The sequence below is a fragment of the Physella acuta genome, unplaced genomic scaffold (assembly GCF_028476545.2).
Source record: "Physella acuta isolate Inbredline_101_S28 unplaced genomic scaffold, ASM2847654v3 ptg000108l, whole genome shotgun sequence".
In the NCBI taxonomy this organism is placed as follows: domain Eukaryota; kingdom Metazoa; phylum Mollusca; class Gastropoda; family Physidae; genus Physella; species Physella acuta.
This window is the reverse complement of record NW_026731628.1, coordinates 533,826-548,571: the sequence shown is the minus strand read 5'-3', so window position 1 is coordinate 548,571 and position 14,746 is coordinate 533,826. Positions and strand designations below refer to the sequence as shown.

The following is a 14,746-nucleotide window of genomic DNA, read 5'->3' as shown; positions in this document are numbered from 1 at the left end:
CGACACATTAAGCACAGAGTAGAAAATAATCTCAAGCCGGATAGTGCACACATTTATATGACGTCATTGATTATCGAGTAAACATTCAATACAAAAGCAATTTGGTCTAATCTAAGTGGTTTGCGTGAAGAGTTTCTTTCGTACAATTCTTCGGGTAGGGGCGAAGCCCCACCCCCGCGTAAGAACGTCTGAGCCCCCCCCCTCCCCAACTCAAAAGAAATTTCTTCATCGATACTCTATAATAAAATTACCGCCTAATTAATGTGTCTAATCTAAAAAGTGGTTTTCTTGCAATTTCTTTAATGCAATTCTTCGCGTAGTGGCTATGCGCGACACCAGTGTTTCTTTCAGACTTTTTCCTCCACGGAGAGGGGTGAGGGTACTTGAAATTTTCGGGGGCGGGGGTAGAATTTTCGGGGAGGGGGCGGACACTGGAAAAAGTATATAATTATATTTCGTTGAATGGGACGGTAGACATGTTTTTTTAGGGGGGTGGGGGGGGGGTGTGTGGGGGGGGGGGGTGGGGTGGTTTTAATTTAGACTTTTCCCTCCCCGGAGAGGGGTGGGGGTACTTGAAATTTTCGGTGGCGGGGGTAGAATTTTCAGGGAGGGGGCGGACACTGGAAAAAGTATATAATTATATTTCGTTGAATGGGACGGTAGACATGTGTTTTTTTTTGGGGGGGGGGGGGGGGGGTGGGGGGGGGTAGGGGGGGGGGGTGGGGGGGTAGGGGGGGTGGGGGGTGGTGTGTGTGGGGGGTGGGGTGGTTTTAGTTTAGACTTTTTCCTCCCCGGAGAGGGGTGGGGTACTTGAAATTTTCGGGGGCGGGGGGTAGAATTTTCGGGGAGGGGGCGGACACTGGAAAAAGTATATAATTATATTTCGTTGAATGGGACGGTATACATGTTTTTTGGGGTGTGGGTGGTGGGGGGGGTGGGGGTGGTGTGTGTGTGGGTGGGGGGTGGTGTGTGTAGGGGTGTGGGGTGGGTGGGGGGTGTGGGGGGGGTGGTTTTAGTTTAGAGAAAAGAGACAGCACTATCAGCCTAGCGCCCGGTGTATCCTTCCTCAACGGGCCATTTTTCTCGTGTCGTTTAGTATAGATACACAATTAACGCGCGCTTGCATACGTTGCGTTGACAAGATTCGTGACGCAGGTATGTGTGTCGTGACGTCATGGGCTGCGAAAGTAAGAAATATCATTATCACTATATATAGTCGATACCGATTCGAATTATCTTGCTCTGGCTATTTGAACTATATCTAGATTCTAGATCTATCCTTGGTCGATCTTAGATTATATGAATCGGGGCTGTGTCTCGATCTCCGCCGAACCTCTGAGACTGGCTCACCGAACCCCCCTGAATTTTGATCGAAACTAAGTTGAGAACCACTGTACTATGACTATGATTTTGGATCCAGATCTTAGTACAGTCCTGCCAGTATAAAAATAGCACTTGACAAAAATATCCTTAAGGAGTAAAGAGTGCTAAAAGATGTCTTCCGCACCAACAAAACGAAAACGAAACTTAAGAAATGCAACCGTTTCTTCAAGTAGTAGCAGTGCTTCTGAAGACGACGAAGATACCAGGTAGTTAAACTAGAGCTAGAATCTAGATGTCAATTGATTGGTGATCTATCGTTTTAGCGTAATCAATTCGGCTGCAGTAATAATGTGCGGGAGAGGTAACTAAACTCTGTCACTGTCACTGATGAAGGTAAAACTCCATTTTAGCGTATTTTCTTCGCCGCTTCACGTTCACCTACGGTTGAGCGTATTTTATTATAAACACAACCAAAACACACAAAAACGTTAGCAAAACACTAGGATTAGAGGTAGATTTTTTTTATATGAATGTGAGTTTTAATAAGAAAAGGTAAAAAAAAAAAAACATAAAAAAGCATTAGGACAGTTCCAATTAAATAGCGTGTGAGCGTCAGCGGGAGAAAAATCCCTACATGGTTAAGAGTTCAACGTGAGTTCACATTGACTTTAATTATTAGCATACGTCATAGATCTAGCTTGGGCAATAGCTATTTGAAATGGTGTTGGCCTCAGTTTTGGGGTCATCGTGAGTTCATATAAATATAAGTTTATTTAATATTTAATATTTATAGCATTCAATATTCCAAATTTGGATTTTTCTCAAGTTTTGACGAAAGTAAATTATCAAAATAAATCAAAACTTCATAAAAAAATAAGCCCAATGTTAAATCAATGTTTTCTTTGTGTTTTTGGTTGTTTATAATAAAATACGCTCAACTGGAGGTGAACATGAAGCGGGGAATAAAATACGGCTAAATACGCTAAAATGGAGGTTTACCACTGATGAATATATTATTTGTTTAATAAGTAGGTAGGCCTATATTTTATTATTTAAGTTAGATTTTTACGAAATATAATAGATTATTGATTTAAAATAACAATCAGTCAGTGACCAAAAAAATTTAAAATATCATGAAACTAACTTTAAACAACGTGTTTGAGATAAATATTAGTAGATAAAAACAGCCGCCATCTTTCCAAATAAAATTTAGAGTAGTTTCCCTTGATAAAAATGTCTATTCGTATGTATATTGTGTTGACTTTGTTGTTTAATAATATATACATAGCTGTCTTGTTTAATATAAGTAGGACAGAGGGCCGTCTTCTTATCTTAAATTCTTTTTATTGTCAGTCAATTAAATTGTTTAAAGGGCAGATTTTTAAAAAAAACACATGCTTTGTATTTAAACACAAGACAATCGTATTTAATTGCAAACATCAATACATTTCTATACAAATAGAAACTAAAGGGAAATGACTCAAAATATTTTCTTAAGATGGCCGCTGTTTTTAATAGCAAATTTAGTATCTGGAACATCATTGTTAAACCTTAATTTCATGACATTTTTATTGATTTGACCCTTAAATGTGGTTTAATATTCAATTATCTTTAGAATTTAAGGAGAATATGCAAAAATATATTCATATTTAAGCCATATTTATTAGTTACTTTATCCCTACATAACTAGCGACGGCCGAATTGATAACGCTAAAATGATAGATTACCAATTGATCTATATCAGGGGTCGGCAACCTTCTTTTGATCATTGATGTCAATGCGGCTCTCCAGTTCCATAATATAATATTATAATTATGTATTATTAGGCCTATAAAATAATATAATATATAAATTTATTATTTTCAAAACTAAAAATTTTAAATATTATATATTTAAAAAAAAAAAAAACCAACTATAAAACGAGAAGAGATGGAGTAGAGTGTACATGGACAGCTGTCAGCAGTGTTTCTTCCAGACTTTTTTCTCCGGTTCCGGGGGGGGGGGGGGGGGGGGGTGGTGGTGCTGAATAGATGCATAGAAGAAACACTGGCTGACAGCAGCTAGGCATTAGGCCCAGCCCAGTAGCGTACGCAAAGTGGCGCCTTTTTGGAAACTTTTCAAACTCAAAGTTTTAAACAATGATATTTGTTAAAAAAATATTTTTGGTCGCACATCCATGTAAATCACAAGATTTCTTTTCATGCAGCAATTAAGCATTATTGTACTAGTCTAGTAGTGTCTACGTTTACAACATGTATTAACAGCTGCATCAGTTTGCCATTCTAAAAATAACCATTACGATGCATTGCAATGTTTAAAAAAACCTCTACGATAGTACCACTTGGCAAGAGGGGTGTTAAGTTTAAGGCAACTGTACAATGTATTTGCTTACGAATAATTGAATTAGAAAATGTTATACATAAAACTTCACACATAATTATTTTATATATACAGTTTGAATCATGTGATTAATTTAAAAAAATTACAATACAGAAACAAATACAACTGATGTGGCACCTCTATTTAAATTTACTTATGAGCAAACTGCGTAGTGGTGGGGAAATTTTGACAAGGTCAACAACGTCATTACGATGAAGTAGTAGTATTCTTACAGTTTGTACTATAGTGATTACGATTACAAATTATATGAAACAGTTACATGCTTTACCGAATTGCACATGAAATGTTAGTGGCTCTTTAAAAATAGGGAAATTTTGCAGATTGTAACTTTTGGCTCTTCCGTCTCAAAAGGTTGTAACTTTTGGCTCTTCCGTCTCAAAAGGTTGCCGAACCCTGATCTATATATGGCTATAGGGTAAAACTCTATTTTATTTAGCGCAATGGATGCGAGCGGGAAGGTATTCGAGAGGCCCATTAATTAATTAAAAAATCATGTACTGCGTAGTTACAATTAATAATATGGTTATAAATATAAAATCCTGTCTGTCTGGTTTTTTCGGACTTTACTAAAGATTGGATATATTTGATGTTTTTAATATTTTTGGTAACTAAATAAAAAAAAAATGCAAAAACAATTTGGTTTTCACATGTAATGGCAACATAAACAATGGCATCCTGCTTTTCGATAGGCTGCCATAAATTTTATTGTACACATTGTAAGCGAAAAAAAAAAGAAAACTAGGTCATGCGGTTTAAATTTGAATTGTTATTTAGGCCCCTAGAAACTTTATCTACAAAGTTTTGTAAACAAATAGTTATCGATCAAGGAGTTCCTGTACAGCCAATCAATATTTGAAACATCCGGTTATAACTTAAGTTCTCTGGATTCGCAACTTTTATAGCATTGATTCTAAAAATATAAAATTTCTGAATTAATTTTAGGCTTAAGTTTTTATTTTTTATTATTTTTACGGTCGCTTTGTTTGCTAAATCTAAAAAAGCACGTTTTTCTTCCATGTCAACATTATGGAAGGATTGTCATCAACTCGCTCGCTTCCATTTATTAACCGACTGAAATTTATTATTTATTTTACTAGACTACTAGTACTATTAATATTAAAGTATTATTAACTATTTTTAGTAATTTAGTGTGCCATCGCAATATGATCAATGTTCAATGCTGTGCGGCAATGTTGCGCAACTTGTTGGCATAGTTGTTGGCTTTATAATTATAATCTACTTTATATGGTATGGGTAATGGCACTCCTAGTTAAATAATAGTTATAATAAAATGCGAAATGGTGAGGCAGTAAAATCAGCGACGTCACTTCTGCTTAACTGCATAAGCAAGGCATAAGGGCCCTGGGAATTTAGGGCCCCCTATCCCTCTAGTCTTTGTCGACAAATGTAACATTTTACATTTGGAAATTGAAGTGTCTATTCTATTCCCAGTCGACTGGGAATAGATAGCTGTATTAGGGCTATTCACAGTCATGGTTGTTTTTTATTCATTTAAATGTTTGTCTAGTGGACATGTGAGTGGCTGTTGTACTGGAAGGTGTGGTTTCAAACCCATCAGATGTCTTCTTTGTTTTGACACTTATTTTAGGATCCCCTATAATCATTATTTTATTTTTTTCCCATTATTCATGAAAGAGTTACTTTTGTTAAAATTTTCTTTTCGTTTGTGACATGACTACTGGCATATCTGCAAAAAAGAAAAAAAAGACCTGTCGCTTAGATTTTTGCTAAGAGAAAAAAAAAATTGGGAAAATTGTGATATGAACCTCAAGGCTAAACTAAACTTAAACTAAATAATTTTTTAATGAAAATATGACACAATAATTTAACATGAATCCTAGTACATATTATAGATAGACATATTGTGAAAATTTGAATTGCCCTAATTTTAAATAATCATTCTACACCCTGTAGTTTTTTGTATGAATTTTTATTTAGTATTTATTCAAGTTAAAGTTATAAAACTTTGCACAGATTGGTACCAGAGAATTTAGGTAATAGGAATATGAAAGTAAAAAAGAATAACTGAACCAAGAAAAAAAATCTAATAATGTAAGACCACCCACCATTCTATAACTATACACCTTTGTTATCTATAGATCTATATCTATATTTATAAAAATGAAAGTGTTTGTGGGTTTGTCTTTTAAGCATTACTACACTATTCATCCGATTGCCAAAGGTCATGTTTGTTTTCTAAAATATTCTAAAACATGTTCTGTTAAGTGTGAACACTAAAGTATACATGTTATGTGGAGAAAATGTTTGCAGAAAATAATAAATTTTGGCGGGCTGTGTGTTCAAGACATGTGTCATTAATGTAAACGCTGTGGTAGAAGAAAAACATAATTTAGCATTGTAAATTATTATATAATAATTTCTTATAAATTTTGAAAGTAAATACTATTACTGTTGTTATATGTTTATAAAACGCAGGTTGTGATTTGCTTCTTGATCAGAATAATTACCACTGTAACAGTTTACATTGTTATATAATTACTTCACCTCCATACTAAACATTTTAAAATATTATATGCTTAAGATTAGAATTTATTTATTAAGTATCTAGATCTTTCTGTTTATATTTAAATCATTCCAATAACATTAATGCTTCAAACTTTATCAAAACTCACACCACTGTTGATCCTAATCAGAGCTAATGAGTATTAAACTACATCTTTTAGGGAGAAAATGGAAGCATTGCGTAGTCTACAAAAGATGCGATCATATCAACATGGAGTCAGTGCAGCAAGTTTAGCATTAGGGAAAAAAATACCAAAAACCGAAGAAGTTTCGGATGTAGGTTTTTTGTTTATTTGACATTGTTAAAAATATGTACTTAGTGTATAACTATATTTTACATTTTCGTTTAATTTATACTAATTCAGTAATTCAGGGCAAAGTGTCTCATTCCTTTACCATATTTTATCTTTATTTTACAGGCTGACCCATTCAAAATGAAAACTGGAGGAATTGTTGATATGAAAGCTTTGAAAAAAAAGTAAGCATTTGCTCTAGAATTTTTATGAGGTGGACCCTAATTACAAATATTTTTAATACATTTATTTCACCTAATCAGATCTCTTAAGGGGGAAGAAGTTGAAGCTATTGGAACAGCATTTGCAGCAGAAACAAATAGACGAGATGAAGATGCTGAAATGTAAGTTTTGAGTTTTGTCATTCCATAACATTCAATTAATATACTTTAAGCTTCTAATAATTGGCAGTATCTCTTTTGAACTGAAAATCTAAACTAGAAAAATGATTAGAATAATTACTAATAATAATTACATCAAAATTAAAAACTTTAACTTTAGTAAATTAATGAACATTAATTTTGAGCACTGATCTATTTTTCTGTTTCTTTTACCTTTATTAAGGCTTACTCTATTATATATAACAAGGTCTTACTGTTTCATAGTTATCTGTGTTCTTTCAAGGAAAACAATTAAAGAAAAAGGTATATCACATATACAGGGGCGGAACTACAGTGCCGCCAGACCTGCAATGCGCGGGGGGGGGGGGGGGCACGCCATTTAGGGGCCCACAGCTGACCATAATAAAAAAATGTTATAGTTAAATGTTTTAAAAATTTTCTCGCATTTTTGACTTGATGGTTGTTTTGTAAAAAAAGTTTTCCGTAGCTGCGGTTGGATGATCTTTATTTTATAGACACCATCCCATGCTCGTGTATATTCTTTTTCCCTTTGTTTTTAAACCATTGTGAAAGCCGAGTCCTCTTTCTCCTACAATCAAACTAATCAAAGATAAAAAAACGTTCAAACCACTTTCATGACTTATTTCCCTTTTTAAATAGTCGAATAGGGGTGCTCATAAGCTCCTTTTAATAGATTTGTACTAAACAAATTAAAAAGCAATTACTTATCTTAATTATTATTTTTTAATAAAGTAGCCTACTTGCTAAAGTACGACATTGTATAACAAGGTAATTAAAAAGTCTAGTGACAATTTTAGCGCAATTTCCTTATGTTATCTAAAAATAGCTCTGTCGTAGCGTAAATCAAGAGCAGGGTTAGTAAAACCATTGGTTAGTTATTAAAACGTTTTTTATTAAATTTTTTTTCAGTATTTTACATGTTTTATTTACAATAGAGTTACATGACTAAAAACCATTGCGCGCCTAGCTACTGAACGTGATGACGCAGCCATTGAACGTGATGGCGCAGCTATTGAACGTGATGACGCGTGTGGTGTGGTTGGATAAACATGCCTACTAATTCGGTCCAAATTTTAATTAATTCAAAAAATTTTTGGTGACTTACACACATGACATAATGTTTTAACTTGTTTTAATTAAAAAAAAAACATTTAAAAAAAAAAAACCCCGAACAGGCCAGCAATGAGTGTGTGTATATATATATATATATATATATATATATATATATATATATATATATATATATATATATGTATACACATATTTACTCATTTCTATATATAAACAGGTTGAAATACGTTGAAGAAGAACTTGCAAGACGCAAAGGACATCATAAACAAGAAGAATCTCTTAGTAACAAGTAAAATACGCTTTTTTACCCATCGGTTATTAATATTATTGATAGCATTACATTATACCTTATATTTCAGTGAGTACAGCTGTTTACTGTTGTATTAAAATTACTATAAAACTATAATATTATTATGAATGTTATAAATTTGTGGGTCAAATATGAGGGTAGTTTTGAAAACAGCATATGTTTGTATTAGGCAATAACAGATTTTTAATGATATTAAAAGACTAGAATTTATTAACTGTTCAATAGGTTTGAACTATAGTAAAAAAAGACAATTCATACTAACATACAATATTTTACATTTGTAGGCAAAAGTCACAAACAGATTCCTTGTATGATTTACCAGAGCATCTAAAAAAGTATTCTTCAGAAAAAAAGTCAGAAGATATGTTGTCAAATCAGATGCTCTCAGGTATCCCAGAGATTGATCTTGGCATAGAGTAAGATTTTTTTTTTTATAAAAAAATTATTTTAAAATCTACTTATTTAAGTGCGTAGACCATAATTACTTATAAATGTTTGTTAACAAATACATCTCTGTTTTTAGTGCAAAAATAAAAAACATTGAACTGACAGAGGAAGCTAAACAGAAACTTCTAGAAGAGAGAAAAAGGCAGCGTGATAACATGCCTTCTGACTTTGTTCCAACAAATGTTGCAGTAAATTTTGTACAGCATAATCGATGTAAGTATGTATGTGTTATGTTAATATTTATTGCCATTTAAAAAAAAAAGAAACCCTCTCAATCATCACAGAATGAGATATTGTTCCCCTGGGGTAAGCAAAAAAAAAACTTTATAGTAAATCAAATGCTGAGTATTTTGTTACATCTTATGTTTTTATTTAAAACAGGATTGTTATGGACAGGCTATTAATTCAGTAAAAGTAAAATTTTAGTTTCTTATGTTGTTATTTAATAAGTTTAAATCTCAAATTTATTTTTATAAATTTTCAAGCTCTGGGTGCAACCAAAAGTTTTCCAATGAATACCCAATTTACACCTTTAAAAAATTACTGCTAATTGTGTTTGACAATACAGGAGCTTGACTTTAACCTTTTATTATTTTGTGCTGTTTGGTTATCAAAGAGCATTTGTCTTATATCTTTTCTATACAAAAACCAAGCAGGGTTTGAATGCTTGTGAATAAATTAATATATGAAATTAATATCTGTATATCTACAATATGCATTAAAAACACCAAATTTATTTAGTGTGAATATATTGAAATCTTTTTAATAATAAATCTTAATCTGTAATAATTTATACATGTTTTGACATAGTGGTAACTTGCAGAGATGGAAGTTGAAAGTTTGAGTCATCTCTTTAGGCATTGTGCAAAGGGTGTGGTTGTTAACATTGAGGTTGGCTTGGTGAGCTTTGTAAAACATGCTTATGATTTTTTCTATTACAGTCAATATAGATGATAACAAGCCAAAGTTTGTAAAAAAAGTAGATGAACCAAAACCTGAACCTGTTAGAGTAGGAGATATTAATAAGGAAACACTTTCTTCTGGTAGGAAGCTTTAAAAAAAATAATTTACCAGTTTTAAGCATTTGTACATTTTTATTGTATTGGTAACATAAATTGTAAGCTTGCTTTTAAAAATATATTTTGTAATTTTAATTCAGAGCCCAGCATTTCTGGAAAGAAGAAAAAGACAACTGAAGAAAAAGCAACTGATGACTTTCATTTTGAGAAATTCAAAAAACAGATGAGGCGATTTTAAAACGTAATTAATAAACTAAATTGTTGAGTCAATGAGGGGTTTCCAAATTTTTTGTCACTGTGGAGTGTAGGCTACCAAAATCGTTGTCGGTCCCATGGACCATAAGGTTGGAAAGGCTACTTTACTTTTAGTGGTTTGAAACTTTTTTTGAAGAATTTTAAATAGCAGAAAGGCGACAAAAGGATTTTTGATACAGTTTACATAATTTTGAGTACTTTGAGAGAGTTTTTTGTATATTAGAATGTACATTTTTTATGTGTTTTTTTTTTTCAAATTTTTCCTTCTGTGTGTTCTGTACGTTCTTATTAAATTTTTAGCAACAGTCTGCAACTCCCATGGCAGTGTACTTCCCTGTTTGGAAACGTAGTTTACAGTTTAAAACATGGATGCTAAGTATATTATTTTGTATTAATAAATGAACATTGTTGACAATATTTAGTATTTACTTTTCTCATAGTACTGCTATATTTTAACATACCTTTCTACATGCGCATTTCACATAGTCATATTCCTATTTAGATCGAGTATTATGCTTGGCTAGCAGTGCAGATATCAGTTAAAACAGACAATCGAATAGACACATTTCATTTCAATTGGACGATTGCGTTAGGTCAGTCGGTGCTAGATTAAGATTAAATGTAGGGCAAGTTCAGAATTTCTGCGGATTTCTGAAAAGCACTTTTAGTTCAAATTTTCTGCAGATATTTTCCGTTAAATATTTATCCCAAATAACGGAAAATAGTAATATAAAACGTCGCCACTCTTTAAAAAAGTAAATCTCCCAAGCTTCGTTTCTTTACCGTTAGTCTAGCTATAACTTAATTTATCTACCGGTATTTTAACTTACTCTCTGTTTTTAAAGCTGCGCAGATCTACAGTTTCTATCTGCTTCTATTTAATTCCGCAACCTCAAATTAATGTTACAGTAATTGCAAAAGGTGACTATGATGACTAGACTAACTCGCCCCGCTTTATAGCAACGGTGGCTCTTGTGACCTCACTATGACCCTAGTACGTGTTTGGTACTGCTTGTCCGGGTGGGGGGGGGGGGGGGGGGGGGCACGTATTTAGGGGCTCACAGCCGACCATAATAATAAAAATTGAGTTGAAATTTATAAAAATTTTCTTGCATTTTTGACTTGATGGTTGTTTTGTAAAAAGAACGAGCCGACCCGCGACATATCATACGCCGCTATTTAGTTGTTTAATTTTCTACTTTTCAGTAATTCATAATTTGTGAATTCGACAGTACCAATGCTGCCACTGAAAATATTTGCTTTAAAACACTATCAGTAGGTCGTTAAGGTCGATACTACCCCCACACTCCTTTCCCCCAACCCTACAACCCCCCCCCCCCCCCCCGTGAAAGCAGCCTCCTCTTATTTACCTAAGTTTAAAATCGTTTCAAACTAAATTATCTGCCCCTAATAGCCGTCACTAAACCCGGCTCTACAATTGTAAACATTTAGCGTGAACTAAAGCTCACCAGACCATGTAGGGGTGGGGTGGTAGGGAGCGCGCTGACAGCTTGTTTTCTAGCGTCTCCAAGAAGAGAATTATATATATAGATACTGTAGCTGTGGTTGGATTATCTTTATTCTATAGACATCATCCCACGCTTTTGTATATCCTTTTTCCTTTGTTTTTAAACCGTTGTGAAGCCGATTCCTCTAAGATCAAACACACGTTGTTGTTGGCAAAATTCTTTTGAAAAAAAAAATCTAAGTCCATTGCGCGAAAGGCTGCTAGATATTGAGACGACTTTTGCTGCTTAATACCGTTAGAAAAGGTCCCACAATCCATTGTGATATAACAATGTAAAATGTAAGTTTTTTGTATTGGTAGAGCTACTATTCTGTACTCTCCTGTATTCTACAAATAATCAAAAAGAATATATTAACAATAATTTCTGTTTTATGTACGTTTACTTATTTTTGTGTTACAAAATATGTGAAAGTAAACGTGTATAATTTGAATTCTCTCCCTTGAATGTTTTTACAATAAGGCTTTAGAAAAAAAAATCATAAAAAAACGTTTTAACAACAAGCTTTTATGTAATAATGCACTCAAAAGTATAAATTAAATTATACACTACTATTTAAATAACTATAAAGAAAAGCGTGGGTCACTTTAGTACATATTGGATACCTTTACTAATGATTGAGAAGAGACCCACGCTTTTCTGTATAGTTATTTAAATAGTGTGTATAATTTTTTTTTTTTACTTTTAAGTGTATTATTACATAAAAGCTTGTTATTAAAACGTTTTTTTAATGAATTTTTTTTCAGTACTTTACATGTTTTATTTACAATAGAGTTACATGACTAAAAAACATTGCACGCCTATTAAACGTGATGACGCGTGTGGAGTAGTCGGATAGAACTGTCTACTAATTTGGTTACATTTTTAATTAATTCATAAAAAAAATTAATCAGGCGACCAATTAAGTCAAATTGAATGTCATGATGCATTGTCTTCATGTCTTGACCCACGTACTAATTACGAACCGTATCTGTCAGTTAGAAGTGCCTGCAATTTCGCTCGGCCGTTTCTATCTAGACAGACAGACTGACCAGGAAGTGAGTTAAATAAATGCCTGTAAAAAGTGGTTGAGACCATCCCAACTTCGTTACTGGTGGATAGAAGCGCATTGGCGCTTTGTTGTCCCTTTTAAGTTCCTTTCTCTGCCCCCCCCCCCCCCCCGGACAAAAGGTCGACACGGACAAAAGGCCGACAAACTACAATTACAGACATGTTTAATTTTTATCAAATCTCAGTTATATAATGATAAAGTTATAGTACTACATAAAAAAATAGGACCTAGTATGATCAATTGCATGCTATGCCACGTAGAAATTCAAATCTACTTCTGTTTTCACGTTCTGCAATGACATTTGCTATCCTGCCCTCTTTCTGTAAATATTGGTTGTTGTTTTTTTTTTTGATGACTCACCAAGCAATATTGCCTCCATCTCAACTACCACTCTTCCTTGTTCTTCTTTTAGTTTTTTGAGCAAACAAAAGACTATAGAGTGATATTTTGTGACGATTACGTAACACCTCCTGTGCCACTCCTCAACCGTGTTTTGGGTCCTTATAATCCCATTTAGGTAATTGTAATGTACAGATGGATTCTTTCATTCTTTTTGCGAAATATAGTGGTAAAGCCACCTATCTATTTATCCTTTTTTACACTCTAGTCATCCCCATTGTCCACATAATAAAGATAGCAACTAGCTTTGTCTCTTGGCGTTCCACCACGTTGTGTGTGGGCGATGATGCCCGCGGCTTTTGATTTTGGTTCTTTAATGGTTGTCTCACCTAGTTTACATAGAAGGAGCTATAAATTAAAAGACAGTAGTGACGGCATTTCGCAATATTTAGGTGTTGAACGTTTTAAATCATTGTATGCTTTAATTCGATGGTTGTCTAGGTTGGAGCTATGAAGTATTAAATATTTTGCGATATAAGTATTTTTATGTTTGTCGGCCTTTTTGCTGTCGGCTTTATGTCCTGTCGGCTGTCGGCCTTTTGTCTTGTCGGCCTATACGAAGTATAGAAAAAGTCTTGTAAAAAAAAGTCGTGCAAAAAAAAAAATCGAGATTTTTACAAATTTTTACACCTCCCTGAGTTGGAAAAACATAGTTTTGCAATCTTGTCCGTATGTCGGTATGTGTGTCTGTAAACACGATAACTTGAGTACCGTTACAGCTAACACTAATTTAACACGTTTTATTTGGCGTTCACATGTGTGCAATTCTTTTTTCTACGAGATTTTATTCTATTTTAAAAAGTTTAAGTATTTAAAATAAATTAAAATTCATGTCTATATCCCGAGATCCCATCCCCTGTTTTTATGAAAGAATATTCGAGAAAGTTTAGGGGAGATCACTCCCGGTTTATTTTAATTTATTTTCAAATGTAAGTATTTTGTTTTACAATTGAACATGTGGACGTCAACATTGACCCGAACCCCTCCTTCCACCCCCCCCCCCCCCCCCCCCCAGTTCACACGCGTCCACAAAAGTCAAATGGATGGCCCCCTGCCATATCGCGGTAATTGTAGAACTAGCTAAGTATAAATAAATATTTATAACCTATAAGTACACCGAATGAGGCATTCTAAATAAATGTACTTTCAAGTACACTAGTGGTTATAGAGACAAATAATTATTTCGACAAAAATATTTCTTAATATGACCCTTGCCCTTTTCCAGCCACTATTTGATCGCATATTAAAATAAGTTATATACTTTTACAGATATAACCTCTCAAACATGGCACCTTTTAGGGTGTTGAAAAAAAGTTAAAAACCAAATTTTAAAACATCATAACTGTCACAATTTAGCTGGCCAGGGGCAGTGGAGAATATCAAGCGTTACTGCGAAAGTTGTGATGTCTGCCAGAAAAGCAAAAAGAATGTTGGTGGCAAGGCGCCTCTGGGTAGAACTGAGGTAGTGGGACAACCGTTTGAGAAAATCGCCGTAGATATTGTGGGGCCACTAACTCAACCGAAAAAAAAGAACAGATTCATACTCACAGCCGTAGACATATGCACACGGTGGCCAGAAGCCGTACCGCTGAAAGTGTAACGGCCGCAGAGATTCAAGATGCGCTACTCTCCATCTTCACGAGGATGGGATTCCCGGAAGTTATACTCTCAGATAACGGGACCCAGTTCACGTCGGAAATTTTATGCACCGTGTCTAAAATGTTGGGGATTAAGATCATTCACGCT

At 34.0% G+C, this 14,746-nt stretch overlaps 1 protein-coding gene across 4 annotated transcripts; it reads left to right on the top strand.

Moving 5' to 3' along the window:
- Positions 1-1,125: 1,125 nt before the first annotated feature.
- On the top strand, positions 1,126-10,439 carry LOC131934226 (splicing factor C9orf78 homolog). Of its 4 annotated transcripts, XM_059290486.1 has the most exons (10): positions 1,461-1,589; positions 6,429-6,543; positions 6,687-6,745; positions 6,824-6,904; positions 8,211-8,282; positions 8,588-8,719; positions 8,827-8,963; positions 9,692-9,793; positions 9,910-10,010; positions 10,325-10,439. In XM_059290486.1, exons 1-9 carry the CDS (start codon positions 1,495-1,497, stop codon positions 10,005-10,007), a joined length of 891 nt encoding a protein of 296 aa, XP_059146469.1. In that variant the 5' UTR covers positions 1,461-1,494; the 3' UTR covers positions 10,008-10,010; positions 10,325-10,439. The 4 variants fall into 4 exon arrangements, with proteins under 4 accessions (XP_059146472.1, XP_059146469.1, XP_059146468.1 ...); XM_059290489.1 differs by lacking the exons at positions 1,461-1,589; positions 10,325-10,439 and adding an exon at positions 1,126-1,155 and having other exon boundaries at positions 9,910-10,039; XM_059290485.1 differs by lacking the exon at positions 10,325-10,439 and having other exon boundaries at positions 9,910-10,039.
- Positions 10,440-14,746: the final 4,307 nt, after the last annotated feature.